Here is an 18,275-nt window from a genome sequence, read left to right as displayed (position 1 = left end):
AATGGTTAATGTAAGAATATTGTAACATAAACACTATTCACCCACGTGCATGACGTGTACATGTATGGTCTATGGAAGTCGAATTCAATCGAAAACATGACGCAATTTTTTGACCTAAATTTGATAGATAATCGGTTTGACGAGAAGAGAAAACAAAGAGCAATCGCTAGAGCAGCAAGATGTAAGTATTATTATGAAAAATTTTCTCCTGAGGCGCGTGCAGGTTATCCTTCCATCCATCCACTGACTCGGCACGGGGAACTTCCCCGCCGAAAGCGGCGGATCGCGCTCGGCTCGCTCGTGAAGCCGGGCCGCGGGCCGCGCTGGCCTGATGTGATGACAGAAACATTAACAAATTACATTTTGAGTCAAAATCAAATTAGGGATTGCGGCAGGTTCGCGTTTGACACAAAATCTGAAAATGTTCTCAATGCATTCTTTATCATGTCAATCTCTGTAACTGCAACTGCTGTTGGCTGGCAAAGGTAGCTATATTACATGATTTTTTTTTTTTTTAAATACAGACAAATTATACATCACTTGAAAGGTTTTTTCAAGACAAATTCAATGGTGAAGACCAAATTACAATTGGAGCACCATAACTGAAGATATGGCCTCTTAAAGGGACGCTATACGCGGAACTTTTCTGCCACCCAAGACAAGTACCCATTGGGTGGCAGATCTACAGGTACTTGTAGATCCAAGAAACTTCCATACTTTTTTTTCATGTAGGTTACTAAGTTAATTTGACTAAAATGCAACACAAGAGGTGATCTTGTAGAGCATGGCTGTGTTACCTTCATATTTTTCTTATTCAAACAGCTTCTATTTGTGAAAATATAGTATACAAGAAGAAAGATAACAAATTAGAATAAGACAAGAGAAGTGCATGGGACGCTTTGCATTGTTAAAAAAAATTAATCAACTCTTGGGGGTCTCATTCCTCAACAGACTTTAATCAGAAAATAAAAATGAATGTCCCACTATACTTCCCGGTATCTGTAAGATTTATATCATTCAAAAGTAGAAAATTAAGTTTTGCAAGTAATTTTTTTTTCTTTCTGTTTGTCCATGTTCACTCTGTATTCTGTATAATTACCATGTCTCTTTTTGTTTGCAGATCTGAGAATGCGAGATCAGACAGCTGGAGCTGCAACAGTAGCTAGAAATGTACTCCACTGCTTAGAATTATAGAATATATTAACATTAAAAATATTGGAATATATAAAGTTAAAAAGCAAGTCTCTGACATTATCTGAATTTCTACTACATTTAAAATCACATTTACAAAATAATCTCCCTCCTAGTAAACATAATAAAACAGGGACCCATTATTGTGTACATCATGTGAATTGATGAGACAGCTTATTGATATGATGACACAAAACAACAGAATATATAGTCATGTATCTATTCATTTTAATACCAGTACCAGGCAGCAGTCAATGCATGGTCTGCGCCTGTACACCATGAAAAAAAATGAGACTGGAATTAAACGTGCTTTAATTCCCGCCTGTTTTTTTTTCTTGAAATATTAAGTTGAAATTATCATTAATTTATCATCAATACACATAATTCATGCAGAAATCAAATGCACAGCTTATCACCTACAACTAGTTTCAATGGGTTTAACAATAACATACATGCATCAAGTACCACGGCCACCACGCCCACTCACTCCTTTCGGTCAGCCATGGCACCAAAATCACGATCTAGGCGGCACAACATGGGCTTGCATTCGCCTCTTGCGCAGCTATGCGACACATTCTTATATATCAAAATTAGATTTTCTGATACAAATACACTTCAAAGAATTAATTTATATCTGATATTTGACTGTTCCCTGGGAAATTTTCTGTTTATACGGCTTTGAAGTAAGAAAATAGAAACATGATTTACCTTAAGTGTCCAAAAAACTCCTTTTTGTAACGAAAAACATTGCCGACATTGAACTGAAATCGTCACTAACTTGTAGAAGAAAGTCTGCCGATTTTAATGATACCTACCTGATACCTGGTTATTTGATGCCCCTAGAGGGCATCAACAAGTAAAAATAACTTGCAAGATTAACCCGGTTCTGGAGTCATATTTTCCAAAATGGCGACTTCCATCGTGTGACGACGGACAGGTGGTGCTCTCGAAAACGGCCTTAAAAACAACATTTTGGCGATGCAAATGTGAGTAAATTGACTATGAATAAGAAGTTTAGATATATTTAGAAACAGATCGTAACATTTTATGAAAAAAGGATTTGAAATGTTGATACACTGGCTCAATGAATTTTGCCCATTTTGTGTGTTGGCAGAATAGGAAATGTGTTAAACGCGAACCCGTTGCGATCGCTAGCAAAGGACTGCCTCCTCCTTGAAGTTAACCATGACTAAATAACTCGCCCATTTTTAAAATATTATCACCAATCAAAATGCGCTTAAATTCATGATAGTTTAACCAATAGAAGCGTTTCTGTCAAGAGAATATGGGTGCTGCGTGACACCGTTTCTGACGCATTGCGCGAAATAGGCATGCAATGACTTATTTTTAGACATGCACAAAGAAAGAAAGTAAAGAAATATTAAAGTAAATTAAAGCAGGTACAGATAAAGAATATAGCAGGAAGAAAGAAAGTAAGAAGCCAGAAAATGGTCAGAATGAAGCAGAAATAAAAAAATGAAAGGACCAAAACGAAAGAAAGCAAGCAAAAAGAACTTAGAAAATAAAAATTAAAAGAATGAATAAAAGAAATAAAAAGGAGGAGAAATATGATTATCATTGAAGTGAGCAATGAAAAATTGAGGAAAAATTTAAAGTTTTTTTTTTATTAGAAAGAATCTTGAAGGAAAAAAAAACAAAGGACAAAATAAGATTGAAAAGGATAAAATGGAAGGAATAAAGAACCGAAAACAGAAAAAACAAGTGAAAGAAAGTAAGAAAAAGAGAAATGGAAGGAATGAAAATGTAAAAAGTGAAGGAAGAGAGAAAAAAAGGACGAAACAGAGGAAAGGGGGAGGGGGGCAATTAAAGACTTAGGAAAAAAATAAAGGGAAAATAAACAAGGAAAAAGATGAAGAATAAACAAAGCAAAATAAGGATAAGAAAATCAAAAGAATAAAACTACAGATATATAAATGAATGATAGGTCAAAAGACAGAAGGTAAGAAAAAGAAAATATGAAACATATGGGGTACAAAATAAAGACGTGGGTATAGAGATCAGAAAATCATTTCGATATTCACTTTATTCAGCTTTTAACTCAATAGTCTTCAGACTTCACAAATACTGAGTTCACAGACAACTACAAGTACAAGGTTGAAGAGCATGAACTTAAGAGTCAACTGCCAGGTTGCTTTATAGCATGGTACATCCTGTCTACGCTCTCAATAATACATGTATCAATGGTCCTGTTCAGGGGCCTGTTGCATGAAATGGTCTTTCTTAGAACCGTTCTACGTAAGAACGAGATATCGCTCAACTGTTTCACAAAGCCGATTTGGGCGATACGAAGAATGGTCCTTGGAAAGACACCTCCAGCTCCAGACATGTCCTATGTAGGCATGATCTTCTTTGCACACCGCCCGCCACCGTCGGCAATGAGAGAAAATGCGGTTACGGCAAGCCACACTGACATATCACCTTTAAACATATTTTTTAGGGGGTTGATGCGTTTTCCCGGGTGCGTTTTATCTGGGATGGCACCAAGTTATTTTTTTACATGGGGGTTAGTTGTCATCACTTTTCAGGTCGACAAGACGACCAAAACGGAAGTCATTTCAACTTCTCTGAGGGTAATGTAAGCCCAAATATTTTCAAAATATGTTTTCTTTTATTCTCCCTATACGTCCTATCCCCACCCCTTTTCTATTAAGAAATAAATAAACTTGAACTATGAAATGGGCTGCACTCCCTCTCTGACTCCTTATGCTTTCTCAATATAGATAATTAAACAACATGAAAACAAATTTCTTAAAAAGTAATTATGTAAGTAAAAAACGTGTTTATAACATTCAGCAAAAAAAGACACAAAACTAAGATGTTATACATGCTAAATCATTTATTTTTCATTTTCATTAGAATAATTATTTTTTTTGATGAGCTTGATTATAATCAATGAAAATTAATTCTTGAATGGATTTGGGATAACTTGAGATGTAACAAAACAAAGATCTGCAGAAATAGCTAATTGAATTTAAGATACAGATTAGGCCCATATCTTACGAATCCATCACAATCATATAAATGAAGATAAGTTCACAAAGAAAAGATGAAAAGTCCATACGAAGAGGCGCATTTCAAATCGCAGGGTAGGCTCCAAAAGAATCATGTTTGTCATATATATTTTGTATATTCTTAAACCTTATATTCTTATATAAATTTAAATTAATTCAGTGATCAACTTTAAATATGACCAACGTTTATGATCGTTGTGATTTTTAGCATTATTTCCGGTTAACGGTATTTTTTCCATTGCGGATTACACAGCTTTTTCTATCTTATGTTTTAATTATTATTGCATAGCACTACTTTATTCACTTGGCCATGTTTGCAGCAATGTTCATATTTTCCTTGTCTTTGGATACTCATCATGCAACTGAGGTATGTTTATGCTCTAAACACTCGCATTTGTATTTCTTGCGTTATATCTAACAAATAGAATAAATAAATAAATTACATATTTCACACGCAGCCTCTCATATTTTCCTTTTTAGTCTCAAACAATCAGACACTGTTGATTTTGTTTACACCATTCAAACCCTATTTTTACCTCAACAAATAACATATTAACGCATAATTTGCAAAATTGTCATCATATATAAGTATTCTATAAAATATAGAATATTGAACTACTAAAATGTCTAAATTACTAAGTTACATCAATTTTTATATCGGGCAAGGGTCTCTTTCGTTGAAATATCAATGAAAGGTGTCTTTAAAAGGACACCGTGTTCTAAATAAGGGAAATAATGAAAATTTAGATTTTATTCAGTTATGTTTGTGAATCTTTAAAGTCTTTTCTCTTTTTACCTCATAAAGTAAGCTCCATACATCAATTCTACAATCAGTTATAAATAAAACATCATTTGATCTCTTTTTATTGAAATAAATGATTTTAAGAAAACTCGTCATTCCGAAATAAAAGGTACAGGTGACGATGAAGACTAAATATTTCTCCGATATATCGATATAAAACGATGTTGCGGACTTGGAAGACAAAATTGCCTTCGTGAAACGGAAAGCGCTGATTTGTCGCCAATCTTCCTATCTTGGAAGAATGGTCCTAGGACGTTCCTACGTATCGCTCATCTCGTCATGCAACAGGCCCCAGGACATGCCCTAAGAACCAAACCAAATAAGCACCTTGCCTGGTGCAGGCATACAATACAGGCTGACCTGTAACTTTCTATCATTCACTTCAGGCTCTATGCCCAAGAGTTTAGCTTGCACCTGTTAGTATTTTACATAACTTTCTTTTATTCATTCAGGCTCTATGCAAGGCAAGAATTAAACTTGCTCTTGTAATTCATATCACTGCAATATACAAAGAAAAAAGTCAGGATAGAAAAAAAGAGAATAATGAAATAAAGGGTGAATGTAAGAAAGGGTGGAAAGAATACTTGTTACTATTACTGCAGTGGCCATCTACATGTATTTTGAGCAAGAAAAAAGGCAAACTTTGTGAGATGTGATAACCCTCTTGCTATCGTGAATATTATCAGAAATATAAAAGATAAGAACATTTTCAGAATGCAACTTTATTTTGTTCTCATCTTTTTACCAAGCTTTTGTGTGAGGAATAAAAATTAACGCACTGAGCATAGGATGGAAAGCAAGATAAGAACGTTTTCAGAATACCGTCCCCAGAGCCTACCATACCAAGCACTTGTGAGACCTTAGCTAGAATGGAGCTGAGGTCTGGAACCTTCACACAACAACCAGTGTTGAAATCTGGAAAGGGTACAGAAGGCTGAGCACTGCATGCTTCATCATTACTGGAAGAGCACATCTTCATCACAAATAGCCTCCACCCTCAATCTTGATTTAATCCACTTGCCGTCTTTTTGCACAATCAACAATGCTCTTCAAAATCTATTATGAAATTGTGGATGTTCCATTCCCAATCAACATTACAGCAGCTCCCTTCATAGGCAGATGAGATCATCCTCTTAAGCACATGGGTCATATGCAATTCGCATTTGCCATTTTGGATTCGGTGGTGAATTAATCGTGAATACTTGTGGGGTACTGCAAACCGGCTTCAAATCACGTTTACAAGAAAGGGCAAGGAGTGAGTCTGTGCCCGATAGTAAGTTTAGTCAATGTAGAGTACGCTGAACCCTTATTAAACTGAGGGGGGGGGGGGGTGATTTTGACCCCTCCTCAACAAATTTCTGTGCTACGCCACCGGGCAAATTTTTTTGACCGTGCTGCTCATTCACATTTTACTTTTTTAAGTGCTGTGCATCTTTTGAGACCAAATTTGCGATGCCCAGGTACGAGGTTCCGAAATTATGCGCTATGTCAGTCCCAAAATTGCTCAAAAACGTGATTACATGTACAAAGTCAATGCAAATGGGTTTTTTTTTAACCAAAACTCATGATTATTTTGTTGTTGTTGGTTTAGATTGATTTATTTTATGTTCTTTATGATCACAAAAGTGTCCCTGACAAAGTTCATCAAAAAACAAAGGTTTGAAAAAAAGAAAGCAATACATAAAAATTTGAAAAAATATAAGATACAAAGGAAATTGATTATTTTTCAACAGTTTGTTGATTTTTGTCAGAAATAGTAAAATCTATATGTTTAACAAAAATAAGCAGTCTACTATATAAATTGAGTTAAAGGCAAAAACACACAAAAAACAAAAGTAGGGCAAATTTTATATGCTTATTTGCATAATTAATTAATACAATAATATAAGCAATTAATTTTTGGAAAATTTTACTATACAGTCTTGAAGTTTACATCTGGCACCACCCACAAGCAAATTTTCACGGAGATAATTCACGGCCGAAATCTGGGGGGGGGGGGGTCAAATTGACAATTTCCCCCCATATATGTTGCCTGAAATAGCCAAGTCTAGATAGGGTTAATGTCTTTTTTTACATGACGTGTTGCCTTTATTAATGAAAAAGTGACACAGCTTACCACTGGTTTTTGAGAGCGAGTACTAGTAATTTATCGGCCGACAGTTCGGGTAGGTGTAGCAGAGGGTAGTGGTAGTCAGGTGTAGTGGAGCCTACACGAACTATTGCCTGAGTAGAGACATGACAGATGAGATAAAGGTAAACTAATATTACTTATAAACCTCGGACCAGGGTCTGTCTGCATAATTAATTAAAAATTACTTTGAATAATTTGGGGTATGAATTTTAACAATGGGAGTTTACGTCATGAGTGACGTGCATGCCAGTTATTTTTTTTGCCGTGATTACACAATCAAGTCAGCAAAGGTTCCCCACCCTCCCCCTTTGTGCAAATGTTAGTCCAGAGTCCAGAAGTTTACCTCATTTTTGTCTAAGAGTTCAATGGCTTTCCATTATTAAACATTTCCTCAAAATCGTATATTTGGCACATATTAAAAAAAAATCCTTTAACATGATGATTACATTTTAATGTTATTGTTAAAGTACATTAGAATCATGTAGCAACAAGTTATAGAAGTGCTTGTCCAAGTTTTGTGAAATTGCTATGGCATTCAAACCTTGTCCTGTTTCTTGGGGGAAGCCCTGGGAGGAGATCTTGAATTGAAGATCGAGCATCCTCATTCTGTTTAAAAACCCCAACATCATGAACATCCAGCTCTCTGTGCTTTATGTACCGGGCCAAAAAACAATTTTTCTTTGTGTAAATTTATCTGCCTGTTGTACTTGGTTCAGTGATGAATGAAATTCATCCATTCATTTGTTGGATCTCTTAACTTATATGCTCACCCTAATTGATAGGTAAATTCACTCACCAGATGGTCTACTTTCATTTTAATAGTCTTATGCCATTCCATCCAACATTTCGTCTAATAACCATTTTGTCCAATTATCACTTGGTCTCATCACCTTTTTGTCTATAACCATTTCGTCTCATAACCAGTTGGTATAATATCCATTTCATTTCCATTCCTTTTGCACAATTAATACTTTAATCCAATTAGACCAATGGTATATATAGCTACTTGACCAGCTGGTTACTAGACGGAATGGCATTAGACTAAATGAAAGTAGACCACGTGGGGAGTGGATGAACTAATGGTAGACCAAATGATAGTAGACAACTTGGCTATTGGACGAATTGGCATGAGACGAAAAAGAATTAACCAATTGATAGCATGTTTCATAAAAATAATACCCACTTTTTAAAAGGAAGTTCTTTGTTTCTGCATTTTGCAAGTGAGCTCTTATGATATAAACAAGTTTAAGTTCCTCTAGGGTCACCTCCCCAATGAAAAAAGACCCAACATGTTTGGGTGGAGAGTCCGAGCAAGTGTCCACACTATGCATTTTCTGCTACAGGGGACATGCATGGGGAACAGTCTGAGAGAATGGGTTGCAAATAAGTTGCCGGTACAATAATGTTTCACGGTAATCTTACAAATATCTGGTGATACAGTTTCCTGATGTGGTTATGGATAAGAGCAATTTGTTTTACATTCTTTTAATTGTTTTTCATTTTGATCACCTCCCCTGCCCCCCCCCCCCCCTTGCAGTGGGATATGAAGTGGTTGCAATTGATCATAGGCAGAAGAAGCTGGATCGCAAATCAAAGGTGAGTTCTGTTCTTGAAATCCAATAATATATCAGACTTAAACTCTACAATTTAATAAAACAATAAACAGCTCTTGTATAGCGCATATCACATGACTTCTTTTTAATCCTCTGGTATGTAATTCCATTGGTGATATGAGGAACTGTATGGTTGCATTCATTGCAGTAAAGACACTGTATATATTTTAACCTATACAGTGTTTCCCAGCAAAATGACACATTTTCAGGGGTAGGTATCCCAACCATCAAGCACATTCTACATGTATTTCAAATCAAATCCTGGTAGAATCAGTGAATACTCCTGTGTTAATAGTTTGAGTCCACATTCTTAGTGGATCTGTCACACATGGGATTAAAAAAAATTTGATTAAGACTGATGCCTGGCAAAAACGATTTGTACAGAAATTCATGCTTGAATCCGCATCCCCAGCAAAACATGAACGAAGTAGTGCTATCCCTTTCCTGCCGAAGATGTCGTCTCCTGACTAGTTTTTCAGCTCAACTTTATTTTGACATCAAAATGCAAACTATCTTGCTCATCAAGGTGTAATTGTATAAAAAAGTAGGTAATTTATGTATCATAAAATAACAAAATTATCTTAACTCTCTAGAAAAAGGAAGGAGAAACTCAATTTCCTTTTTGGTGGGGTTACACTGAATAATAGAAGCAGTTGGTTGGCCTTCGACCCCAGTGGTATTCATTTATTTTTAACAATGGTTCTTTTTAAATTCTAAACATCTCTCCATAGATCCCAAGTGCCCCTGAGAGGTCAAAGCATTTTGAGAGTGACCAGCTAAAGGTAGGATGATATGAGAATATTAATTCCAATGACGTATCATATTAAACAAACAATATGAATCAATTAGTTTCTAGTTTCATTTGGGTTTTATTTTTTGTTTTGTTTCTCTTTCACAATATAGGACTTTGAAAAGACATTTTTTAATTTTCATTTGACCACAGTGCTCATGCATTTGACTAAGCTCTTGGACATTTTGGATCTTCAAGTAGCCCAAAAAATATATGTTTTTTTTATGAACTGATTATTCAAATATATTTATTCATTATTTATATATTTACTTACTCACTTCCTTAGTTATTTTTCGGTCTTCAATTCAGGATTGCTCTCTTTTAATTAATGGGAATCGCCTACTTGATATATGTCATGTACAGACATATACCATGGGTCACATTTCAAAGATTTTTTCTCTTTTTCTTGCCCCCAATTTTTAAACAGGCTCAAGGGAAGGAACTGAAGGTCCTCTCAAGATTAACTGTGACCTTAGATGACTCTGCACAAACCATCGTCCTGGTAAGCTGACCAAACCTCATCAGAGATACAATGCAAATAAAATTAATTTAAAAATATGACAAATAGAGCTATCAGTTTACCACGATACACTCAATTAAAGGACAAATCTACCCCAACGAAAATTTGATTTGAATAAAAATCCAACAAGAATGACACTGGAAATTTCATCAAAATCGGTCGTAAAATTTGCTTTAATTTCACAAAAAATTTATATGCACATCCTGGTTGGCATGCAAATGAGGAGTCTGATGACATCATCCACTTACTATTTCTTTTGTATTTTATTATATGAAATATTCTAATTTTCTCATTGTCAAGCGAAACAACAAAAAATTCCTTCCTGAACATGTGGAATTAGCATTATTTAATATTATAAATATGTCTCAGTCAAGTTGGACCTTTATTGTCAAGTCTATAAAAAATGAAATAATGTCTATTAACAAACAAAAACAAGAGAACAGTGAGTGAAGGGGATCATCGACTGTCTCATTTGCATGTCACTGGATTTTGCATATCACTGTTTTGTGAAAAATAAGAGAAACATTAAAATGTCATAACTGCCTTATTTTACATCTGATTTTGATGAAATTTTCAGCACTATGCTAGTTTGATTTTTCGTTATTTATTCAAATCAAACATTTTCTGGGGTGGACTTGACCTTTAACCTGCATTGCATTTTTTAAAATAGCCTGGAGTATGAGTATCTTTGTCGTAGCCATAGTCTACCAAAAAGCAAATAAGACAACCAAATAATATTCACCTATGATGTAAAGTGATGCATGTATACACAGAACGATGCTGAGCCCATTTTGTTATACGGTTCTGAAAATGTGTATGTATAAATTGTGAATTTCCACTTGATATTGTTTTACTTCTGGAAACTTTGTGATGACTATTAGATGGCTGAAATATGTGATCTTTGATAAATAAGACCAATCGTTAAAAAGAAATAAGAAGTTAAGTCTATTAATTAGTCAGGTCAAGAATATCCATGTGTTATGGTAAACTTGATCCAAGCTCTGCAGCAGTTTGATAAACCAATTACATGTAATTGAGCCCAGAAAGTGCCAAGTGATAGTGCTATCAGTTAGATAATCAACCTCCCCCCCCCCCTTCCAGGGTAAACTGTGGGCCTACCAGTTGATTGGATGTGATGTTTTTAAATGTACACAAATCTTTTCAATAATTCTTCACTTTAGCGGTCTGACAGCACATCAACCTACGATATTCTGGCAGTAGAGCCCACCACTGAGAAGATGTTTCACAAGGCATGCACAGAGCTTGAGATTGATATTATCTCATGTGATATGACTACAAAGCTGCCTTTCTACTTCAAATATCACTCCATAAAACCAGTAAGTCAATGCCAATGTTTATTTCCAAATCATTGAAAAATTTACATATTTACAAGACATATGTAAGATCATATAAATGCATTTAAAATCATTAAAAATGTATTTGAATATAGTAGATAATAAATGCATTCCATAATGCATAATGCATATGAGTACTTAATCTCATAAAACCCATCTCCCTGAAACCAGTTCAATTGCATAAAGACAGAAAATCAAAGAAACACTGAATAAATAATAGGAATGTATAAATATTGAGACCACATTTTTGCACATACTCTGCTTAATGAACCTTTTTATTTTCTTTCCACTATAAAGGCTCTTGAGAGAGGAGTTAAGTTTGAGATATGTTACTCACCAGCTATTCGAGACACTAGTTTGCGAAGATATCTGTTCCATAACGCTTTGGACCTTGTTAGTGTTACCAAAGGCAAGAATATTATCTTGAGCGGTGCAGTTGAAAATGTGAGTTCTTGATGTTTTCTTTTTCCTTATATCCATTTCAAGTCCAACCCTACTACAAGTTGATTTGAATAAGAGAAAGTCACACATGCATACCACTGAAAATTTCATCCAATCAAAAATAAGAAAGATGTGGCATTCTGAAGTTTTGTGTGATTTATAAAAAATGAACATGGTTGATATGCAAATGAGAGAATCAGTGATGTCACACACCATTTCTTTTGTACTTTTAATATTATGGAATATTATATTTTTATTGAGTAATATGAAGCCCTTGATTAGATTATACAATAAGAGCAAATCCAACTTTTCAAGGTGCAGTGACCCCGTGGTCTATACATGTATATCATTTAGATACAATGGATTCATTGAGTAAGTGACATCAGTTCCCCTTAAAGAGACAGTGATTTTCCGTTTAAAAAATTTGTCTTCTTTGTTTGAAAAATTTGTCTTTTCCGTTTATGGAAATTTGTAATTCTGTTTCAACTTGATTTAAAAATGGAAATTCTATTTTGTCACTGAAAATGTACACAGCAAAAACCTGAATTCCGTTTTGCAAAAATGAATTCCATGATATTTTACATGAAAGTATAAGAACCAAACAAAATTTCCATTTTATTTACTGGTAAAACAGAAAATCACTGTCCCTACCCTTATTTTAATACTGCCAATGTTGTGAATCTATTTCTTTTGTGAAATATGAATTGTCATAACTTCCTTATCTGTTTGATAATAGGCGATGGAGATACGAGGACCTCATGATGTTGCCAATTTGTATCCTTTAAATTTAATGATCTCTTGAATATATTGATTGATGTGTCAAAAAGAACACACATGACATCTATTCTGAGTATCCAGAATATAATCTGTGATTAGAAACTCATTGTCAGATCATGTTGCATTTTTAATTAGATATTGAAATGAATTGGTAAAGAAAAATACAACCACTAACAAGTGTTCTTTATGTATTTTTCTGTGAAAAATAAAATCTACAATGACACTGTTAGATGTATTTTTTATTCAAAAGGTTAAAATCAGTGAACATCCTGAATCTTCATATAACCTGAATCCTATCTTGAACCTGATTTCTTAGGCGCAAGAACTGAAAAGCTTTTAAAATGAATGCTGTGGGGTATATGAGCAACAATAAAACTGATGAAATATAACACTTCTGAGTTTTGAACCCATTAAGAAGAAACTTGCCTTAGGACACATCAATAATATTCCTTCAGCCAATGCTTTTGAAAAGAGATACATGAGATTATATTGCTTTTTTATTTTTATTACTGCATAAAGGTTGTGTTCCTGTTAAATTGTATGGACTATTATAAAAAGCACCTGAGGTTGGAGGAATATTTATTTCTTTATATCCTTTCAGCACTTTTTTATTCATTATTTCTAGTTAAGGTATCAGGTGCAAAATTGTCATGAAAAGAAGCAAAACTGTATATGTCACTTTTGGATTAAAGCAATCAATATGCCTTTGAAAAAAGAAAATCCCATTTTTTGAGTGAGGGGGGGGGAGCTCATCATTATGTCTGATACTTCCTGGAAATAGTAAAGCCTTTGTAGAAGTTTGAGATGTTTTAGATCAGCAAACAGAAATTCTGTAGCTGTAATTTGTTGTCAGTTTTTTTTCATGGTTTCTTATGACCTTTGAGGGGGTGGTTCATAAAGCCTTTTTTTTCTCTACATGTATGTACAACTCAAAGTTGACAATCAATATTGTATGTGGTCTCAAAATATGCAGGAAATTCCAAATGTAATGAAACATTATGTTCACGGATGTGGACATCTGGGCCCCATCTTACAAAGAGTAACGATTGATCCAATCAATCGTAACTATGGAAATCCATCAGTGTCAGAATTTTTTTCTGCAGGAAATTTGAGAAATGTCCTTTATTTATAAAGGAAGGAGATCACACCAAATTGTCAAGAAATCTTGGAAGGTATGGATATACATTCATATGTAGAGAATTTTTTTAGCAAACATGCATTTTATATGTTGGCTTTGCTCGCTTTCCATAGTTGCGATTGATCGGATCAATCACAACTCTTTGTAAGACGAGCCCCTGGCAAAATGTCATGGAGTGTATTCCTCCTGTAGTCTTTTTAGGGCTAAGTTTTGGATGTAATGATTTTATTTCCCTTGACAAATGAATGTTTAGAGGAAACCTGTTTGGATTGAGTGAGGACAAAGCAAAAGCTGCCATCTCTATCAACTGTCATTCAGCACTCGTCCATGCATGTATGTATGACATTTCATACCCTGGCCATCTATGGTTGTCATGTTTTACCAGTTTAAGTGAAAGAGTGTCAGTAGGCATAATCATTTGAACCACCACCATAATACAATATTCACGAACAAGTTATGGTTCATTTCAAGATTGGAATAAGCATTTTCCAACCTAGTTTTTTCTGCAGGAAATTTGAGAAATGTCCTTTATTTATAAAGGAAGGAGATCACACCAATTTGTCAAGAAATCTTGGAAGGTATGGATATACATTCATATGTAGAGAATTTTTTTAGCAAACATGCATTTTATATGTTGGCTTTGCTCGCTTTCCATAGTTGCGATTGATCGGATCAATCACAACTCTTTGTAAGAAGAGCCCCTGGCAAAATGTCATGGAGTGTATTCCTCCTGTAGTCTTTTTAGGGCTAAGTTTTGGATGTAATGATTTTATTTCCCTTGACAAATGAATGTTTAGAGGAAACCTGTTTGGATTGAGATAAATTCCAGTTTTGGTAACGATCTCAAAATGACTTTTTACAGAATCTAATATAATGACAACCAAAGTGTCTGTTTGTATGAATAGAAATTGTGTAATTGTGTAATTGCTGAGAAATAAGCAAAATATTAAGCGTGGATTCAGTCTCTTCCTTCGGGTCTTTATTCCAGCAATAATAATAAACTGTCCCACTTGTGCCTATCTGTGTTGGCGATCTACAGTGTGATCGTTTTTGTCTCACCTGCATAGCAGAGTGAGACTATAGGTGCCGCTTTTCCGACGGCGGCGGCGTCAACATCAAATCTTAACCTGAGGTTTAGTTTTTGAAATGACATCATAACTTAGAAAGTAAATGGACCTAGTTCATGAAACTTGGCAATAAGGTTAATCAAGTATTACTGAACATCCTATTAGAGTTTCATGTCACATGACCAAGGTCAAAGGTCATTTAGGGTCAATGAACTTAGACCATGTTGGAGGAATCAACATCAAAATCTTAACCTGAGGTTAAGTTTTTGAAATGATGTCATAACTTAGAAAGTATATGGACCTAGTTCATGAAACTTGGACATAAGGTTAATCAAGTATCACTGAACATTTTGCATGAGTTTTATGTCACATGACCAAGGTCAAAGGTCATTTAGGGTCAATGAACTTTGGTCGAATTGGGGATATCTGTTGAATTCCCATCATAACTTTGAAAGTTTATGGATCTGATTCATGAAACTTGGACATAATAGTAATCAAGCATCACTGAACATTTTGTGCAAGTTTCAGGTCTCATGATTAAGGTCAAAGGTCATTTAGGGTCAATGAACTTTGGTCGGATTGGGGGTATCTGTTGAATTACCATCATAACTTTGAAAGTTTATGGATCTGATTCATGAAACTTGGACATTAGAGTAATCAAGTATCACTGAACATTCTGTGCGCATTTCAGGTCACATGACCAAGGTCAAAGGTCAATGAACATTGGCCGAATTGGGTGTATCTGTTGAATTACCATCATAACTTTGAAAGTTTATGGATCTAATTCATGAAACTTGGACATAAGAGTAATCAAGTATCACTGAACATCCTTTGCGAGTTTCAGGTCACATGATCAAGGTCAAAGGTCATGTAAGGTCAATGAACTTTGGCCATGTTGGGGTTTTTTGTTGAATAACCATTATATCTCTGTAAGTTTATTGGTCTAGTTCATAAAAAGTGGAAATAATAGTAACCATGTATCACTGAACATCTTGTGCGAGTTAGAGTAGTTTTCAAAGTCAGCACTGATGCTATATATTGAACTGCGTGATGCAGGTGAGACAGCCAGAGGCATTCCACTTGTTCAGCTTAGATCTTATGATTTCCCAAAGTTCAGTTTATGTAACTGTACCAGATCTAGATTCTCGATGATATTCTGGCAATTAAGCCCGGTTTTACAGACTTTCTCATGAAATTAGTGTTTACTGCAACTACTGGCATTTCTCTTTAAATAGCAAGTTTGGTTTTTAAAAACATATATTCGATTGGCACTTTGCTTAAACAGATAGTGATATAATGTTTGAAATTTCAAATTTTGCATCACGGGGGCTGGGGGGGGGGCAGTCTTCCTTTCTTGCCAATATAGAATTTATAAACTTGATTGATTTCTTTTAGAAATACAATATTTATGATTGATATTTGTTTTACTCCACATTTACGATGGAATACATGAATGATCTGCCTAAAATCTTGTTATAAGTCCTGGGAATTGTTTTCTTTTGATACCCTCTGTTATAATTAAAGTTCATCATGGAACTGTATCATGGTTATTCTTTTCGAAAAATATTATGAAATAGGAAATGAGAAGATGAATTATTTTTATGATTACTTTTCAAATTAATTATTCATTTATTCATTTCATACGTTTAATGTATTCTAATCATTATTTCAGTTACCAGGAATTGCACAGTGAGGTCTGCGATGTCTGTGCAGAAAGTAACAGAATTAGCTCCCAGTGAACTTTGGAAGGTGAAGGCTAGCCTGGAAGCCAGTGGTTTATCGGTGGAGCAGCTCAGAGAGATGGAGGCAAAGGCTGCCAAAAAGCCTGTGAGCCAGGAAAGAACTCCTGGGGAGGAGCCTAAAGAGAAGAGACAGAAGCAGAGGTGACATTCCTTTATAGATGCACTTCATAGACTTGAATTTCTAGCTTTTACTTGTGAAAGCTTATTGAAATAGCGAAAGCAGAGTGCAGTATGATCTGGTTGCAGATTCATAACCCAATCTGAGTAAATCTACACCTAGCCTAATCCAATGTCAGAGACGGTAACGTTCACCTTGCATCAGACGAGTCGGGACATGTTCATGGCCAGATATAATTCCAGGGGTATGTTTCACAAAGGTTCAAGCCTCATTATAAAAGATCACACTTAAGTTCCCTTTGCGTGTTGCATGTTGTATGTAATGCATCACTTCATTTAGTCAGACATAATTCTTTTGTGAAACACTCCCTGGAACCCGAGAGTAGAAAGTTATATTGGAATCTGAATGTGTTTGATGGATGTAGAGGTCTCACTCTAAAGAAATTGAGCCAAACCACAAAGTGCTGTATCATTGTCATGCGAGAGGCAGACTGATTTTCAATCAGAAAATACAAATATATAGTGATTGGGGGGGGGGGGGGGCAACGTGGCTTTAGATTTTTCATAAGCCCTCAATACTGAGTACATGTGCATACATATTTTAATTATTCGTGATGTAGACAAGATAAGACAAGTCTTACATTGCTACTCATAAATTGATTACTAATAAACTGTAAGGTAAAATGTATTCGGAAAGTAAGTAAACTTCATCCATTTATGTGGTCAATTTTATGAAATAAGAGGATCCAAAACTTACATAAAAAATGTAATTCTAACCTTCATTAATCCAATATGCAATCGATCTGCTCTTGCCGAGACTAATTTCAATGCACTAGAATCGGCCAGAAAGCTTTATGCAATAATCTGGATTTCAGATTTAAATCGCATGATAAACTATATTTCATACTTTTCAGAAGTACACTTTCATCTAAAGTAATGATATTTGTCAGATGAGACTTTACTGGCATATCTTTGTATTCGAGGTAGATCAATTGACACTGTATTCATCAATGTTAGATCAATATTTGATATACTCCCAGTGCAGAGAAGTTTTGACAGTTTAAAACTGCATGATGGAAAACAAAAATGTGTGGTAAGGTGCCCTTAGTCTGTGCAGTGCCCCTTGATTGCTCATACTCATATCCGAGCAATTCTGATTAAAGAAGACCTGCAACAACCACAAAACTTACATCTGCTATACATTGATGTTCATTAAAATATCTCCTTAAAAATGTTGGATTAATATTGGATTCCAGACTTTCATTGACAGGCCTGAGTCGCAGATCGGATCGCAAGGTGTGTGGTGTCGAGGCTTATGACTGCCTTGCGATTCATCTCCCCTCAGTCGCAAGCCAGTCGCAGACCAGTCGGGTCGTAAGCTGTGCGGTGGCCCTAAGGCGTCTGGCTATACATGGAAAGTCCGGGGTTCGATCCCGGCCGCGGCACCTATGCCCTTGAGCATGGCATTTAATCTACAACTCGCTTTTATCCCGCTTTAAAATAAATGGAAATGCTATATGCATTAATGAATATTAAAAAATCTATATACATGTATATTG

General features: G+C 35.1%; 1 protein-coding gene and 1 long non-coding RNA gene across 3 annotated transcripts; both read left to right on the top strand.

The window, feature by feature from the left end:
• The first annotated feature begins 20 nt into the window (after positions 1-20).
• LOC121425646 (ribonuclease P protein subunit p30-like) lies at positions 21-17,279 on the top strand. Of its 2 annotated transcripts, XM_041621786.1 has the most exons (9): positions 21-181; positions 8,694-8,752; positions 9,501-9,551; positions 9,987-10,061; positions 11,261-11,416; positions 11,732-11,878; positions 12,612-12,649; positions 14,044-14,123; positions 16,530-17,279. In XM_041621786.1, exons 1-9 carry the CDS (start codon positions 61-63, stop codon positions 16,742-16,744), a joined length of 942 nt encoding a protein of 313 aa, XP_041477720.1. In that variant the 5' UTR covers positions 21-60; the 3' UTR covers positions 16,745-17,279. The 2 variants fall into 2 exon arrangements, with proteins under 2 accessions (XP_041477720.1, XP_041477721.1); XM_041621787.1 differs by lacking the exon at positions 9,501-9,551.
• On the top strand, positions 510-1,274 carry LOC121425647. Its single transcript, XR_005971514.1, has 2 exons — positions 510-688; positions 1,121-1,274. It is a non-coding gene; the product is annotated as an uncharacterized LOC121425647 (long non-coding RNA).
• Positions 17,280-18,275: the final 996 nt, after the last annotated feature.

This window comes from Lytechinus variegatus, chromosome 12 (genome assembly GCF_018143015.1).
Source record: "Lytechinus variegatus isolate NC3 chromosome 12, Lvar_3.0, whole genome shotgun sequence".
NCBI classification, from domain to species: Eukaryota; Metazoa; Echinodermata; class Echinoidea; order Temnopleuroida; family Toxopneustidae; genus Lytechinus; species Lytechinus variegatus.
Note: the sequence above shows the minus strand (reverse complement) of the source record. Positions and strands in the feature narration are given on the sequence as shown.